The sequence below is a fragment of the Poecilia latipinna genome, unplaced genomic scaffold (assembly GCF_001443285.1).
Source record: "Poecilia latipinna isolate Pla-1442-1.1 unplaced genomic scaffold, P_latipinna-1.0 Scaffold320, whole genome shotgun sequence".
Lineage (NCBI taxonomy): Eukaryota > Metazoa > Chordata > Actinopteri > Cyprinodontiformes > Poeciliidae > Poecilia > Poecilia latipinna.
Window position 1 is genome coordinate 384491 of NW_015112936.1, and position 14843 is coordinate 399333.

General features: G+C 37.3%; 1 protein-coding gene and 1 long non-coding RNA gene across 6 annotated transcripts in view; one reads left to right on the forward strand and one right to left on the reverse strand.

The window, feature by feature from the left end:
• The first annotated feature begins 2118 nt into the window (after positions 1–2118).
• Positions 2119–9427, forward strand: rassf6 (Ras association domain family member 6). Of its 5 annotated transcripts, none has more exons than XM_015035006.1 (14): positions 2121–2214; positions 2760–2982; positions 4608–4679; positions 4966–5044; positions 5156–5304; positions 5414–5505; positions 5604–5640; positions 5802–5902; positions 6891–7090; positions 7553–7654; positions 7773–7824; positions 7906–8024; positions 8549–8646; positions 8894–9427. In XM_015035006.1, the coding sequence occupies exons 3-14, from the start codon at positions 4621–4623 to the stop codon at positions 8967–8969; spliced, it is 1164 nt and encodes a 387-aa protein (XP_014890492.1). In that variant the 5' UTR covers positions 2121–2214; positions 2760–2982; positions 4608–4620; the 3' UTR covers positions 8970–9427. The 5 variants fall into 5 exon arrangements, with proteins under 5 accessions (XP_014890494.1, XP_014890496.1, XP_014890492.1 ...); XM_015035007.1 differs by having other exon boundaries at positions 2128–2214; positions 2855–2982; XM_015035008.1 differs by lacking the exon at positions 2760–2982 and having other exon boundaries at positions 2119–2214.
• Positions 2712–14843, reverse strand: part of LOC106949039 (uncharacterized) — a 15214-nt gene continuing 3082 nt past the window's right edge. Inside the window, exons 2-5 of the long non-coding RNA XR_001425308.1 lie at positions 12434–12567; positions 12249–12350; positions 11802–12158; positions 2712–2735 (exon numbers count right to left, since the gene is read on the reverse strand). This is a non-coding gene — a long non-coding RNA (uncharacterized LOC106949039). The remainder of the gene's footprint in view (positions 2736–11801; positions 12159–12248; positions 12351–12433; positions 12568–14843) is intronic.

A 14843-nucleotide genomic window follows, 5' to 3' on the forward strand; every position in this document is an offset into this window, starting at 1 on the left:
TGCTAACATCAGAGAAAAGTCATTAAAAAAAATGTATTTGGTGCAATACCTCCCGTTTGGTGAAAACTACTTACAGTAAACCTGTTTGTTCTTCTTTTTATTGTCCACTAGGTGACGCTGTTTGCTAAGTGATAGCTTCGCCTCTTTTTTTGGTTCTTCTACAAGAAGCCTACAAACGGGGGAAAACTCTAAATAAGTTATTTAGCTGGAACTAAATAAGATCTATTCTAAAATAAACAGAATAGAAACACACACAGTGACAAAGTAGCTTACTTCTCTAAACGCTCTGGCTTTAAAAATCATGAAAATATCTGGAGATCCTCTGGCTCCCTCTGCTGATAGAGCAGCAGTCGCATACAAAACCAACACTTTTTGTTTTTATGTATATTGCACAAAATTCTAACACAGTCTTTAGTGACTCAGAGATCAGTTTTTATGGTACATGCTGTGCTGTTAAATAAAAGACTTTTCCAGGTCTTCTGAAGATCCTTTAAATATTTTGTTTGGAACTTGGACTGTGATTGATTTCAGCACAATTGTTCTACTTAAAAGGTGATAGAGAAATTGATTTTACTGCAGAGATATAAGGAGGAATGTAACCTCGAGAAACCCAGGGTCTTTGTACATACAACTTATCAAACAATCCAAGCTTTGTCATGACCCGTGTCTGTCAGGTCTTCAAGTGTTTTTGCAGCAACTAGATGATTACCAAAAAGCTACTTGCCAAAACTTGCCGAACACTTGCAGATGAATCAGTTGAAGGGAGACTCAGCATTCAGTTACAAGTCAGATCTATCCTGGACTTTCTTTTAAGATATAAAAAGACACTTATTTCCAATACTGTCCAAATAAAAAAGTAGATAATTATATACCCATAAATGTTCATCCAATTTCATAAAGACTCAGTGAGAAAGAAGGAAATAAGAGCGGAATGAAGGAAAGAAGAATGACCAGAAGTGTTGTAAAATAAATTAAAAAGCTAAGAAATACCAAGACGTAACAGCTTATCACATTCTCGAACTTACTGGTTGCTTTCATAGATCTTACCAGGTACTTTCCTAAAATTTCAAGACTTCTTTCTAAAACTTGGCACAAGATGACTGCACATGAAAATGTACCTGGTACATTCTGGAAAACTTGCCAATAAGTTTGCACAGAGTACTTGATAAGTTCTAGCAGAGAAACTTTTAATGTTTTTTAAAGGTTCCAAGAAAGTGTCTTGCAAGTTCTGGAAAGTCCCTTCTAGAACCTAGAAGCAGCCTTTAAGTTGTGGACAAATCCCTGGACCCACAAAGAAATCTTGAACTATAGGTAATGCCTGGTGACTTCATTTTAAGAAAAATCTTACACATTAAAGGACTCTTACCTTAGGAGAGCTCCTGCAGTGACACGTTGTCAGAGCAGACAGGAGAACTTTTAGCAAGCCTAGCAGTGTCTTAAGAAGGGGAGACAAGAGAGATACTCTGTAAAATGGAAAGAGCTCTGCCAGCAGTGGGTTCTGCTCCTTTGTCCTGTTTGGGTTTCACATCCTTTACTTCCCCGTTTTATGTTACTTGTTTTGTCAGATCAAACATTTTTACAAGCAGGCAAGCACAATAAAGTACTGACAGCTGAAATAGATGGCTTAGTAAAATGGCGAGAAGTTGTGGAAAATCAAAGTAAGGACGAGGATTTAAATAATCTGTGATCAAACATGTTGATGTTGTGTGGCAAATAATTAAATATTGCATAGCTCCATCATCGTGACACACTTTTCTTAATCCTGTCAATGTAAAATCAGTTAACTTCTATACATTGTGTCATGAATTGGTGAGTGAGAGGTGGTGAGGATGAACACAGAGACCCAGGTTGTGATGAAGATGATGATGAATTTAATGGTAAATGTGGCTCAAAAAGGTCCAGATCAGGTGGCACGGCAGAGAGTTTAGCACACAGCTAATTACCGGTAGCAACTGATGCAATGAGGACTGAAAACGAGAGCTAAATGATAACCAGGACTATACAGTACAACTGGAGAGCAGAGAACATAAGACAGAACTGACTTTAGACGAGGACACAGGTAGACTTAAATACACAGGGAGGGTAATGAGGAAAACTAGACACACCTGGGAAGCAATCAACAGGGAAGAGGAAGTTTCTGTTGTCTCCTTGCTCAAAGTTTCTTTCTTTGCTCTCTGAATAAATTATTCTTTGTTTTTGAGAATTCAGACTTTGGTAAGTTGTGGGAAAGTGAACTGTACATGCTGCAAAATTTGCAAAGATGTTTCAAAAGCATACCTGGGAAGTTTCAGAAAGTATCTTCATTATTGCTTTACATTCTAAACTTTGCTGTGTAGAAATACAAATTGCCAGTTTAAAACTGTGCACTCGCTAAATTCTCTGAAGACATAATTGTTATACCGTAATGTTTTACGGGAAGTGTCTTTGAAATATAAGAAATATAAAAGAAACCATGTCTCTTGTCAACCAAGGTTAAGCAGTCAACCAGACCTTCAGAGTTGTGATGTACTGATGAATAATTTGCTTTGCATGTTTTAACTTATGCTGGGTAAAGCAGTTTGAATTAAGCTGCTGAACTTAGCAGCAGTAAAGGCTTAGCTAGTAGGAGTCTGTATCAGATTCAAAGATTTGAAAATCCTCAAGTCTCCTTTTGTTTGTACACGCTGTTTCTCTATCGCTCTCCCTCTGTTTCCACTTCTCTCTCACTTTACCTTTCTTTCTCTCTCTCTCTCTCTCTCATACATGCTCACATTCTAAAGTCAAGTCAGATCTGGTGTCAGTCAGCCACTCCCTCTGAGGATTGTCTCAACGTGTTCTGCAATAATTAACCAGCTGCTCTGGGGTTGCTACACAGGCTCACCTCCTGCTGCACCAACTGTACTTCAGACCTTTGAACGCAAACAAATGCACAAACATTCGACTTCTAAACATGTAGTGGAAATCTACATCGTTGTTCAGAAGATCAGACGAAAGACTGGCCAGGTAGGGAGAAGTTGTTTTTGATCTGCCATGGAGAACGATTTTGATGTGGCTTTCCACAGAACCAAACACTGAAAAGATGTAGGATTGGTATCGTTTGTGTTATGTGAGTGAATTGGCGGTTCGGTTCCATTTTATCTTATTAAGGGATATAATTATTGAGGGTTTCAAACAAAATTATTGTGACTAACAATCGTGTTAGCAAAACAAAGGCTTTGAATTACTATCTATTGGAAGTTGATTATAAGAGGGAATAGGCACATGCATGACACACAGGAAGGCAGTAAGATGAGTTACTGGGTGTGCACGGTGGCTTTTCACCCACCGGTCATGTCTTTTTCTGAGCAGAAGTGAATAATATAAAAGGCGTGCTTACATAGCCTGTGTTGCTTGTCTCATGTAGATAATAATCAGTTTAAATGAAACTTGCCTCAGGCTTGTCTGAATTGAGGGAAGTGGCCATGACACAATTAGAAAACTGAAAAAAATTGTGTTATTTAAGCTTCTTTCTGTTTTAGGCACTAAAATTATTTTTATGTCATATAGAATTATCTTGTTAGTGAACATAATTGTGTAGATCCTTATTGATGTACACCATCCTTGGTTTTGACATGTTTTCACGGGGAAATGATCTATAATCTCCATTTTTTTATCCATAAAATGAAATAAGATTTTTTTTTTTACTAAATATACGTTTGATATGATTCTTTGACTAAGTGAAATTATACCGTAAAAATGTTTTATTCTTTCAGTCATTTTTAAGCTTTAATCATTTCTAAAATTAAATAAATAAATAAATGTGCACCTCCAACAGCAATGGAGACAATTTAAAAACTGACCCCATCTTCATTCAATTTAACCCAAACAAATGACAACAAAGCAAATTCTGGAAACCGTATAAAACTTTATTGGGTCGCTCCTGGTTCTGAGCACTTCTTTAGTTCAACTGTCAACGAGAAATGACTAGCTCAGTTATTTCCTTCACCACAACTAACAGGTTGGGGCAGATGACAATTCTAAGAACAAAGGGAAATGTCAATGAAATGAACGACTGCTGCTGTTACTTTTACGCTGTCAAAGAAAACCAGAGGAAATAAAAGAAGAGTAGGAGCAAAGACGCTCCAGCAGTCACTGGTTCCAGTGGGAGGCTTCAGCGTCTGTGGGCAAAATATAAACAAATGGTTGGCCCTACGCTGTCATCACTGGTTACTGGGTGGAGCACTGTTATTAAATCTCTTGGAAACATGCAGGAAAAAAAAAAAGAAAGTGAAAGAGTAAAGGGACGGTTAGGGAGAACGGGATAAATATAACTTCAGACAGAGAAAGAAAGAGCTGGAAAAATCTTTTTAAAGCACAGAAGGAAGAAATCGACTGGGACAAAGACAAAATCAAGAGGTTATCTCAGATTTTCAATGTCGGACGTGGTAAGACTTTTATTTTCTAGTAGCATTTTGAAAGGATTGAGGCTACAATGGTTGTGCGAGTGCAGGAAGACCGGTTTTAGCATTGACGGCTCACAGGTTTTGTGTTGTATACTGCTTGATGCTTTAGGATTCAGCATGGCTGCTTTGTATTTGTGCTGACAAGTGATCACAGTTGATCCTGTTGTTTTTTCTCTCTCTCTACAGTAGCTGAACAGAGATGAACAAAGCTCCTCTGCCTGCAGTGATCCAAGCAGGCAGTGGGAGGACGCTGACTAGGTGATTCAGGGCTTTCTGTTTTATTTTTTTGTTTATTCTATGTTTCTGATATTTTTCTGGAAAATGTCTTAATTCCACACACACACACAAAAAAAACTCACAAAAAACATTTCCTGTTTACAATGTCTTGTAAAAGTATTCAGATCCGTGTTGGAAGGGGAAAAAAAGTGTTTTTAAACAAATCTGAGAAGTGTGGCGTGTATTTGATTGTACTTTCGCAAGGACGTTGCATTTCTCTGTTCTTCATTTCGCTGTGCAACATATTTCATTTATTTCTTCATTTCAGAGCAGAGTTTTTGTCACTTTTGAACACCTACAACTGCTACCTGAAGGACCAGACTCAGCTGCATCTCACCTATTCTCAGGTGCGAGACACGGCGCTTTAAGTTGCTTCTGGTTTGTGAGAATCGCTGAAGGATAACTAAATGAAGGCCGACAGAAGGATGTGAGCAACAACGCATGTGTCTGTGTGGCAGGGGCATGGAGGACAGGTGATAGTGGAGGGCTTTCTGAACATCTCCTGGGGAGTACGACGACCAATCAGACTGAAGATACAGGATGAGAAACAGATTCTTCCCCTTGAGTCTCCAACTTCAGTTGATCCCACCAGTCAAAACAGCACAAGGTGTTTTTTTTTGTTTGTTTTTTTTACTTTAATCATTTTTAAATGGAAAGGTAAAAAACTTTTGTATGACTGTGGACTGATGTCATTTTCTGGGTGTGTTTCTGTGCAGTACGATGTCACGATGGGGAGAACACAGTGAGGTTCACCAGATAAAAGAGCCAGAGGCAGCACAAGAAACAGTCTTCACAGATCCTTTACCAGGTTCATTTTTGATTTTTTTTTAGACACCAGCACCATGTTTTCCCACTTCCTTCTTTCTTTCTAAATAAAAGCACCCTTACAGATTTCTTCTGTTTTAGATCCTGTCAGCCCAATCAGCCCTCTGGGGAGCAAAAGGTTCAGAGCTTTTAATCATTTTTTTTTAAAACACAAATATTCATTTAAAACTGTAAAAGCCTGAGGTTTATAAGGCAAGTAATGTTTACGTACAAAGGTGAAAACTTTGACAGGACTCTGTTGGAAGTGATGTCATGTCCTGGGTCTGTCTCTTTTTTCAGTACTATGTCACGATGGGGAGAATACAGTGAGCTTCACCAGATAGATGAGATGGCAGAGACAGAGGCAGCACAGGAAACGGTCGTCAAAGATCCTTTACCAGGTTGGGCTTTAAGTTTCTACGGTAACGCTTTATTTGAAGTGGCGTGTGCCGTCATAAACATGACATAATCAAATGAAGTCTCCAAGAACGTTTATGATGGTTGCCACTGAGTGTCATTGGAGAAATAATGACACTTTTCATGCAAAACGGACACTTTTAATGTAAATTTGCATTACGAGTGTCATTGTTTACCAAATTACAATAATGGAAGTATTTGGTGCACCAAGTACATTTTGGAGCCGACGTCACAAATGTGTGTTGTCACCTGACATATCACCAACACTAAATCTATAGAGTCAAAAAATATAAAAGAACTGGCTGCTGCACACAGGTCGTTTTGATGTTTCTTATAAAACTGGCAAAATTATTATGCCTGGTTTGTAAAAGGCAACAAAATGGCCGAAACATTGCATGAGTAACAAATAAAACTAAAAGTAAAATAAGAGATGTTTGTTGTCAGCTGCCCAATTTGAGCATGGGGAATTTTGGTTAACCTCTTATTAAACTGAGTTACCTATCTGGTCATTTCAAAGGACTTTATTCCCAAACCCTTAAAATGTGCCTCTCTTTTTGCATTTAGGGTTACCTTTGTGGACACATAGCAGTTTTCCAAAGTCCAATCTGGCTATTTTGGTCATTGTGGGATGCAGCCTGGGGACCTTTTAAAGGCAATGAATTATAAATTATGTCTTTGTAGAGATTTAGACGCTCATTATTATCTACTAGATAGCATAAAATATCCTCTCTAGTAATTTGTATTGCCTTAATGAACATGCTATTGAAATTAGTGGCAGTTTTCATTACGTCCTGACATCTACTGCTTGCAGTATCACTTAAACTGGAGTTCCTTGGTTTATCATTTTAGGATCTTCTTTGCCCTTCTATTGACCGTTCGTTTGCAACTGAAATCAACTTCCTCTGCACTTAAATGGTGCTGGAAGATAACCTTGTTTTGTAGGATTGGAAAATATGTTTTTACGTTTCACAGGGCCTCCTGTTTATGAGACTGCCACCCTGCGTCCCATGAGGCACAGGAGCCATGAGCTGGAGCCAGAGTCCAACCTTGTTCGCTGTATGAGCGATGTCTCGTTGGTGAAGAGGAGGAAGGGCAGGGGCAAGTCGGCAGCACAAAGAGAGAAAGAAAAACAGCATCGCTTTTCTATCAACGGACATTTTTACAACTACAAAGTAAGTTCATGGGTAACGAGGCCTGAATGAGGCTGCCTTTTCACTTTTTTACTTTTAACACCTTGTCCACCAGTTTCCTCACTCCTCTTATTCGTTGATGGGATTTTTCAATGTGTTTTAGTGATGTTTTGTTAATTTACTTGTTAATATCTTATGTTTAATGTAAAACTGTGTTGGTGTCGTTATTTTGTAGATTTAGTTAAACAGTGGACAGTTAAACATTACATACAGAGGCAGATGGTTATATATTGATGAAGGAAAATAAGTGAAGTTAAGGGAAGCTAAATGAAGTGAGATAATTCCTTTACTATCGCATGAAAATCCTTGGGGAAAAATACTACAAAATCAAAATGTTACAGCAGGACAAACTCAAAAAGTAATACACAGACTGCTAACTGAGCTTCCAATCTTATCCCTCATAAAATCCTGAGCTACCTCTTTTTTTTCCATTGACTTTTGCAGACCTCTATATTCACCCCGTCATTTGACACTTCAACTAAAGTTCGCATCTCTAGCAGGATGACCACAGACCAAGTCATCGAACAGCTGCTAAACAAGTTCAAGGCAAGTTTATAATGCTTGCTCTTACAGCACATTTCTGTTTTTGCTCAATCAGGAAAATAGTGAACAGACCCCATGTTGAATTATCTACTGTTTATCTCTTGATTTGTTTGTAACGCAGATAGAAAATGATCCCCAGGAGTTTGCGTTGTACTGCATTCACCAGAGTGGAGGTAAGGCTGAGCTGTTCAACCTGAGACCAATGAATAAATGAAAGAGTAAAGATGATCCAATGTCCTTGTTGCTTTTCCTAGAAAAAAAAAAGCTGAGTCACAGGGATCATCCACTGTGGGAACGAATCCTGCAGGGTCCCTCTGATGACATCATGAAGATCTTCCTGATGGACATGCATGAAGAAGAAGTCAGCAATGATGTGAGTTACAGCTACGGCCGATGAGGTTTTAATGGCGTTCATTTGTTAAATAAAACTTGTTTCATGACTGTGATCCACAGTTTGCTACCATCCATTTGCGTTATGAAAATTGTCTACAGGTTGTCAATTAGTTCAAGATTCTAGTTCTAAAATTTAATAACCCTTTAAGACAGGATATCCTTGCATTTTCTTTTCTGGTCAATAGATTTCCTAGGTGTTCCAAAAAATCTGAAGGGGAATTCTGTAGACAAAAGATACATTTATTAGCGCTAAAGAACAAACAAATTTGTTTTAACTTTCCTCTAGGACAAAGTAGTGGACATTTTCTAGACTACTGACAGTACAAAGCTTGCAAAACAGTTCCTCAAAGTACACCTTTGGGGTACAGATTTACTTCACTTTTTTTGCACTTTGTATATCAATTATTGTAGAATATTTTGTATTTTATTAAATATGAAAGCTGTGTTTGAGTGAAAGTCAGTCATATTATTCATAAAACACCAAGTTCCCTTTCTTGTGCTCAGGTTGCTCAGTATCTGAACTTGGAGCTACCCATCTTGGATCAGTTTCTGCTCAAACTCAGAGAGGAGGAAAACAGAGAGATTCAAAGGGTCATCAACAAGTGAGTGGGTGTTTTTATTCACAAAAAGGATTTTATGTTGCCACTGGGGTATTATCTTGAAAAATACTTAACTTTACAAGTGCTGTATCGACACTGCATTAATATTTTCAGTACGTTTATCACAGATGCTTAAAGATGTAGTAACACTTGTTGGCCTCTTGGTGGAGCCAGACATCATTTTAACTTGCATGTATTTTGATTCTCTTGATTTTTATTGATAACTTTCGTGGATTTGTGTTTGTGTCAGGTACCAACACCAGCACAGACTGCTGTCCCATATGCTGAGCTTTAAGATGTCCCCTCACATAGAGACCAGTGTCTGACCACTTCCGAACTCAGTGAAAGGAAGAAAAAGTATCTCTGAGGAACTAAAAACATCTGAAAAACTTTGTTTTTTTTTTCATAACATTTGGACAATGAAAAAGATTTTGGAAAATAAAATATAAAAAAAATAAATAAAAAAAAACATGTGATACAGAGGGAATTAAATTTACAGCTATTTTCCATAAAACATTTTTTTTAAGAAAAACTGTGAAGTATTCAGTTGCAAATTTTGGTGCCAATATGTTTATTTCTTAGACTTACTGAATTAAAAAAGTGACAAATATAAACTTTGGGTGTTGTTAGTACAGATTGCATACCACAAATTTATATCTGAATTGCTTAGTATGTATCAGAACAAATGAAGATTATGTGCCATAAAAATCTCATGAAAGATCTGTGTGGAATTTAAAAAGTTTCTCATCTCTGTGAGATAAAATAAAATATATGATTTATGTGATTATGTTTCACAAGCTTAGGGGCCTTTAAAAGTCAAACTGTAAAACAGGTAGAGTAAATAAATGCTGAAATGAGGAAAACATTGTCAATGTAAAACTGTTAGGCACAAAATGTCACAAATCTGTGTGTTTGGTGATTTGGACAGTCCAAAGTATTTTTACTTCCACAATGCCTTAACATTTTCATAGAGACTGAAGCACTTCCTTCTGTCTACATAGTTTATCGTACCCTTGCTTGAGTATTAACATCTGTGGAACATTTACAGGTTTAATTACATAACAGTAGCAAACTTCACTATGACGATGGAGGTTTAAGCAATGTATTCACAAAGTGGCAAAAGTGGAAAGATAAAGTGGAAAGACATTACAGTAACAAACTTCACTGTGACGATGGGAGTTTAAGCAATTTATTCACTAAGTGGCAAAAGTGGAAAGAAAGCAGATATGGTCTTCCAGAACGTTTGAAATAGAAATCTGAAAAGTATCCATTGAGCTGAGCTGTTTAGCAACAAAGAGAAACAATTTTAAAATTTCCAACCCGGACAACCTCCTGTTCTAACACAGTGAGGGTAATTTTCCCCTAACGTTGTAACCAAGACGACTTATGTTTAGTCACCATAAAATCAGATCGATATTTAAGCATGGAATCTGGAGCTCACTCTTCTGTCAGAAATGGAAAATACAGTGTGGCTTCACCCGGATAGGGTAGTATTAAAAGAGACACTACAATTGTACAAAAAAGTTACAAAAAACAGATAAAGCTTATACCAAAATTTATTTAATCCATTTTTGCCAACAATTATAAAAGATAAATGTATGACTTTTTGGTTGTTCTCCATCGAATGAGGTGCAACAGTTTTGGGGTTAAAGAAGTCTATGAAACGTTTTCCACCTTTTTCTCTCCAGAATAAGGCGTCATAGCTATTTTACAACCATCAAAGAACTTTGAGGTGACTCATTAAATGAATGTCCACAACATCTTTTAGATTTTTCTTTATGCTAAATATTTTATTAGTAAGACAATTTTGCAGCAGTCAGTACAGCTTAATGCAGTAGCAGAAATAATTAAATCAGAAAAATCAATCAACCTATCTATCCTATCTTTCCCTAATGCTGACACTGAAAACTAAATAGAGAACCTTTGAAAGATGGACGGTGTATGGAATTTCAAACTTCAGAACCAGCCTGATGAACGTGTTCCAGCAGGAGGAGACTCACAACGCTGATCGATGAGGGCAGGCGTCTCTGCATGGATGTGAGGTCACACTGGCCTTAGGTGCTGGCAGGAAGAGTACTGATGTAGAGCTGCAGGTCTTGGATCTTAGGGTGACTTTCTGTAGCGGTCCTCAGCTTCTTGTTTTGCAGATCTGAAGCCCCCTTCACCTTGTTTCAAGATCTTTTTCTGGTCCGCTGAGATGTAGGCGAGCTGACCGCACGGAAAGAAAGCCCCAGCTCCTCTTCTTTGCCTTTGGGGTCTGAATTTAGATAATGAGAGAAGTGCAATTTGAGGCCACGTGTTGTGGGGCTGACAGGTTGGTCCAGTCTTTCACTATCTGTGGTTCAGGATCTTCTTCAGCTGCAGAGTTCTTTGTCCATCTCAATTTTGGCTAAAATCTGCCTGGGGGATCCAACCAAAGGTTCCTCTTTTGCTTTCACCTTTTATAGGGTTTCTCCACCCTATAGATACACTTGCATTAGCTGTCACTGTTGATTATGGTTGTTTTATTGGCCGTCTGTTTGAATAGATGACCTCGTGTCCATCAATGTCTTAGAGACATTATGACCTGATCTCTGTGTTCATGTCCTGGTGTTGCTCAAATGTCTCCCTAAACTCTATACCTGCACAGTCTTGCAACAAACTGTTTCCAAATCATCAAACTCTGAGGTGTTGGTCATCTCTACTCACCTTCTAGTTCCTCTTTCCTCTAATCCTTTACCTACTATCTACCTCCAACACAACATCAGTGATCTCTGATTGCAGTTACATATTTTACATCATTTCAAGTTCATTATCAAAATCACATCTATAACCTCTTTAGCTTTAGATTTAGCAGTAATTTATAATATTATGATAATCATGCCTTATTAGTTACTCTTATAATAATCATAATGCGAGTAATTATAGGTGTTCTTCTGAAAAGAAAACGGGAATCATCCATTATTCTTATTGTTTAAAACCAAAGTTACAGTTGTTCATTCTTACAAGAGAAAACATTATCAATACAAGTATTTTGGTTTTAGTTTTAAAGACTTAATTCTTTAAAACTTTATTGTTTTGAAATAAGAAATAGTCTCAACTATTTCTATAATTCTTCAGGCTGGAAACTTACTTCCTTTTATCATGAAGACTGCTGTTCCTGTTTCATGGCTTTGCACCTCTTTCTCTCTCTCTGCCTGACTATGATTTCTAATGATTAAATTAAAAAAGAAATAGAATTTAAAAGTAAAGCTTGCATTAGACAAAACAAACACATAACCTCACTGATTTTATTGAAGTTTGATTTTACTTTTGGGTTTAGATGCTACTTTGTGTAATTCATTTTAAAGGTAACTTCATGTATTGTTACTGATAACCTAAAATCTCCAGCATGGAAATAATGGGATGATCTTTGGTTGTCTTGACATTGTAAAAAAGTATTAACCATTCTTTTTAAGTTTACTGCATTTCTTGGATTTCAGAGTGTGTATGCTGTTGCGGGGGTTCAAAATCACAATAAAGTGGCACAATAGTTGCTGTGAAAGAGAAGACAACAATAACTGTTGAATGAATATTTAAACTTTTCCTTAATAGTTGCATAGAGAACAGAGGGTGAAAAGATTTACCGTTTTGTCCAAAATGCAGCTTTTAATGTCATAGTTTTTCCACTTAGGACATTTGCTTGCTTTGACGATTGCATCGATTTGATACTTGATCTTACTGCTTTCCTGCAGAAAGATCCAGATAAAACAGTGATTAGAAGTATGTTTTGGTAGGGTACATTAATTTGTTTAAGAAAGATCAGTTCTACCTGTTTTTCAGCACTGGTAACTGAGACCAGCTTGAACAACATCCTGCCCTTTGCAATGTTGTTCATCCTTTCCACAGCATATTTAACGGCCTTGTTAACATCTTTTGACTCAGGAGATTTTTTAGACCAAGGCTCTAAAAGATGCACTTTTATCAGTAACAATGTAAACAAATATCACAGAATAGAGACAAAAACTGTCGAGCTTGAATCAGTTTGTAGGGCTAAAGAAAGGTCAAGAAAGAGTCTCATCATTCTGGCCCTTTTGACCAGCAGTGCAGTGGCTTTATCTCACATCACAGAACCTCTTTTACACAATGAAATAGGAAACTTAAAATGGTCACCTTACAGCAGGACAACAACCATCAACAAACAATCAGAGCTACAGGAGAATTGTAAACTTCCTAGTGGAGCGTATGTTTGGATCCTGTGAGTATTTTTCCATTTACCACTTCATTCATGTTGTGAACTCTGTCATGCATGTAACTGGTGTTGACATGATTATTTCAAAGTCACACAATTCTTGTTACTTCCACCTTATAAAGATGGAAGTATTTCAACCTTTAAGAAAATGCAACAGCTGTTGCATGTTCCATCCCCATCCAGTCCAAAACAAATTCTCGTGTCTAATGGGAATGTGAAGAACTGGGTGTTGATCACACCCAACTTTGTACATTTTATTCAGCCTCTTTGCTCAGTGGTCCCCAAACTACAGCCTGCGGGCCAGATCCGACCCACCTCCACATTTGGTCCGGCCCCCTGAACAACACCAGAGAGCATTTAGATTTTTTTATATATACCATATTTCCCGGACTATAAGCCGCTACTTTTTTCCTAAGCTTTGAACCTTGCATCTTATAGCCTGGTGCGGCTTATGTGTAGATTTTTCTTCAACCATCAGGGGGCTCTTTAGCAGGAAGTGAATCACTGGAAGTCAAAATTGGAAATAAAAGAAGAAAGCGCCCATTAAGACGGAATTAGGTTTTAATAGGGAATTGAAATTTGAGAATGTTGTTGATCAGTTAAATAGCATTGAGGGGAAAAAGAAGATTTTTCTTTTTTTTTTAAATAATACTGGGATCATTATGAGAATTTGAGGTATACACATTAGAATCCAATAGATGGAAGTAGTGCAACAATAATGAATGCAAGCTGCTGTTGAAATCTGAAGAAGACAAAGCGCCCATTTTCATTTAGCACATGCTAGAAGCAGACACGAAGGATCAGCACTTTTACTGTTGCAGTTACTGTTTGGAAACTACCGTAATCAGTTCAACTAAATGTAAACTTGGCAAATTTTTCTTTTTCAACCGTAATAAATGTGACAGTCAATTGACCTGTTATGACTCATATATTGGGTGTCCGCCCCCCTCTGCTGCTGCATCGTTGTGGAATTCCTGGAGCGGCAGAGATATCTGCGGTTTATAGTCCGGTGCAGCTTATATGTGTATGTTTACGTTTTTTTTTTTGTTTTTGTTTTTTTTTTAACTCTGGGATTGCAGCTTGTAGTGCGGAAAATACGGTATTTATTTCATAAATAGTGTTATTTCCTGACTTTGGTTCTGTGAAGAATCCTGAGGGGTTTATTTGATTGTGCTTTCTGGGAAATAAATTTTTACATTTAGGCACTCCTGCAATTGTCACACTTTTTCTGTTACAAACTGACTCCGGCCCCCCACCAGAGAAGGGAAAAGTTATGTGGCCCTCACAGGAAAAAGTTTGGGGAACCCTGTCTTTGCTGATCAGAACTTTGGAACAAAGAAGCAAACAGGGCTTTTCTTCAAGCTTTATTTTGGATTTGAATTTCATTAACTGCACACCTCATATATGATTCCATTAAGATAAAATCCAAAAGGAAATAAGACACGGTAAAAAAGAAGCCCTTTATAAATTCAATTTAACACAATAAAGTGGTGAGTCTTTTTTTTATCCAAAACTAACGTTTCCTCTGCCAAAATATAAAGCACTCTGACAATGATGAATTCATCTGACTTGTAGCTGAAGCAAAACGTCTGACTTGTACTTAATGATATTGCAGTGAGGAGTCATCAGCTGTGGAATAAATCCACAAACACACCACTTATTTGACCATAAAGTCTGCAAGCCACACAGTTATAGAACGTGTCCTTTCTTTTTGCAGAATCATCATCAATTGTTTTCAAATTTATAGACAATTTTGTTACCTATCTTACCATTTACTTAGATTCTCTGTTATCACTAAGGGGTTTCACAGGCTGATGGAAACAAACTAGCTTCTTTGTTATCTAATAGATTTTCTTAAAAAAAAAAAAAAAAGATTTAATATTTTAGCTCTTACATTTGACGATGTGTCAGAATGTTTACATGAAACCACAAAGTTGCACTTTGATGTTTGATTTGTTTCCTGACTGTTGGCCATGATTTTGTGTTCATG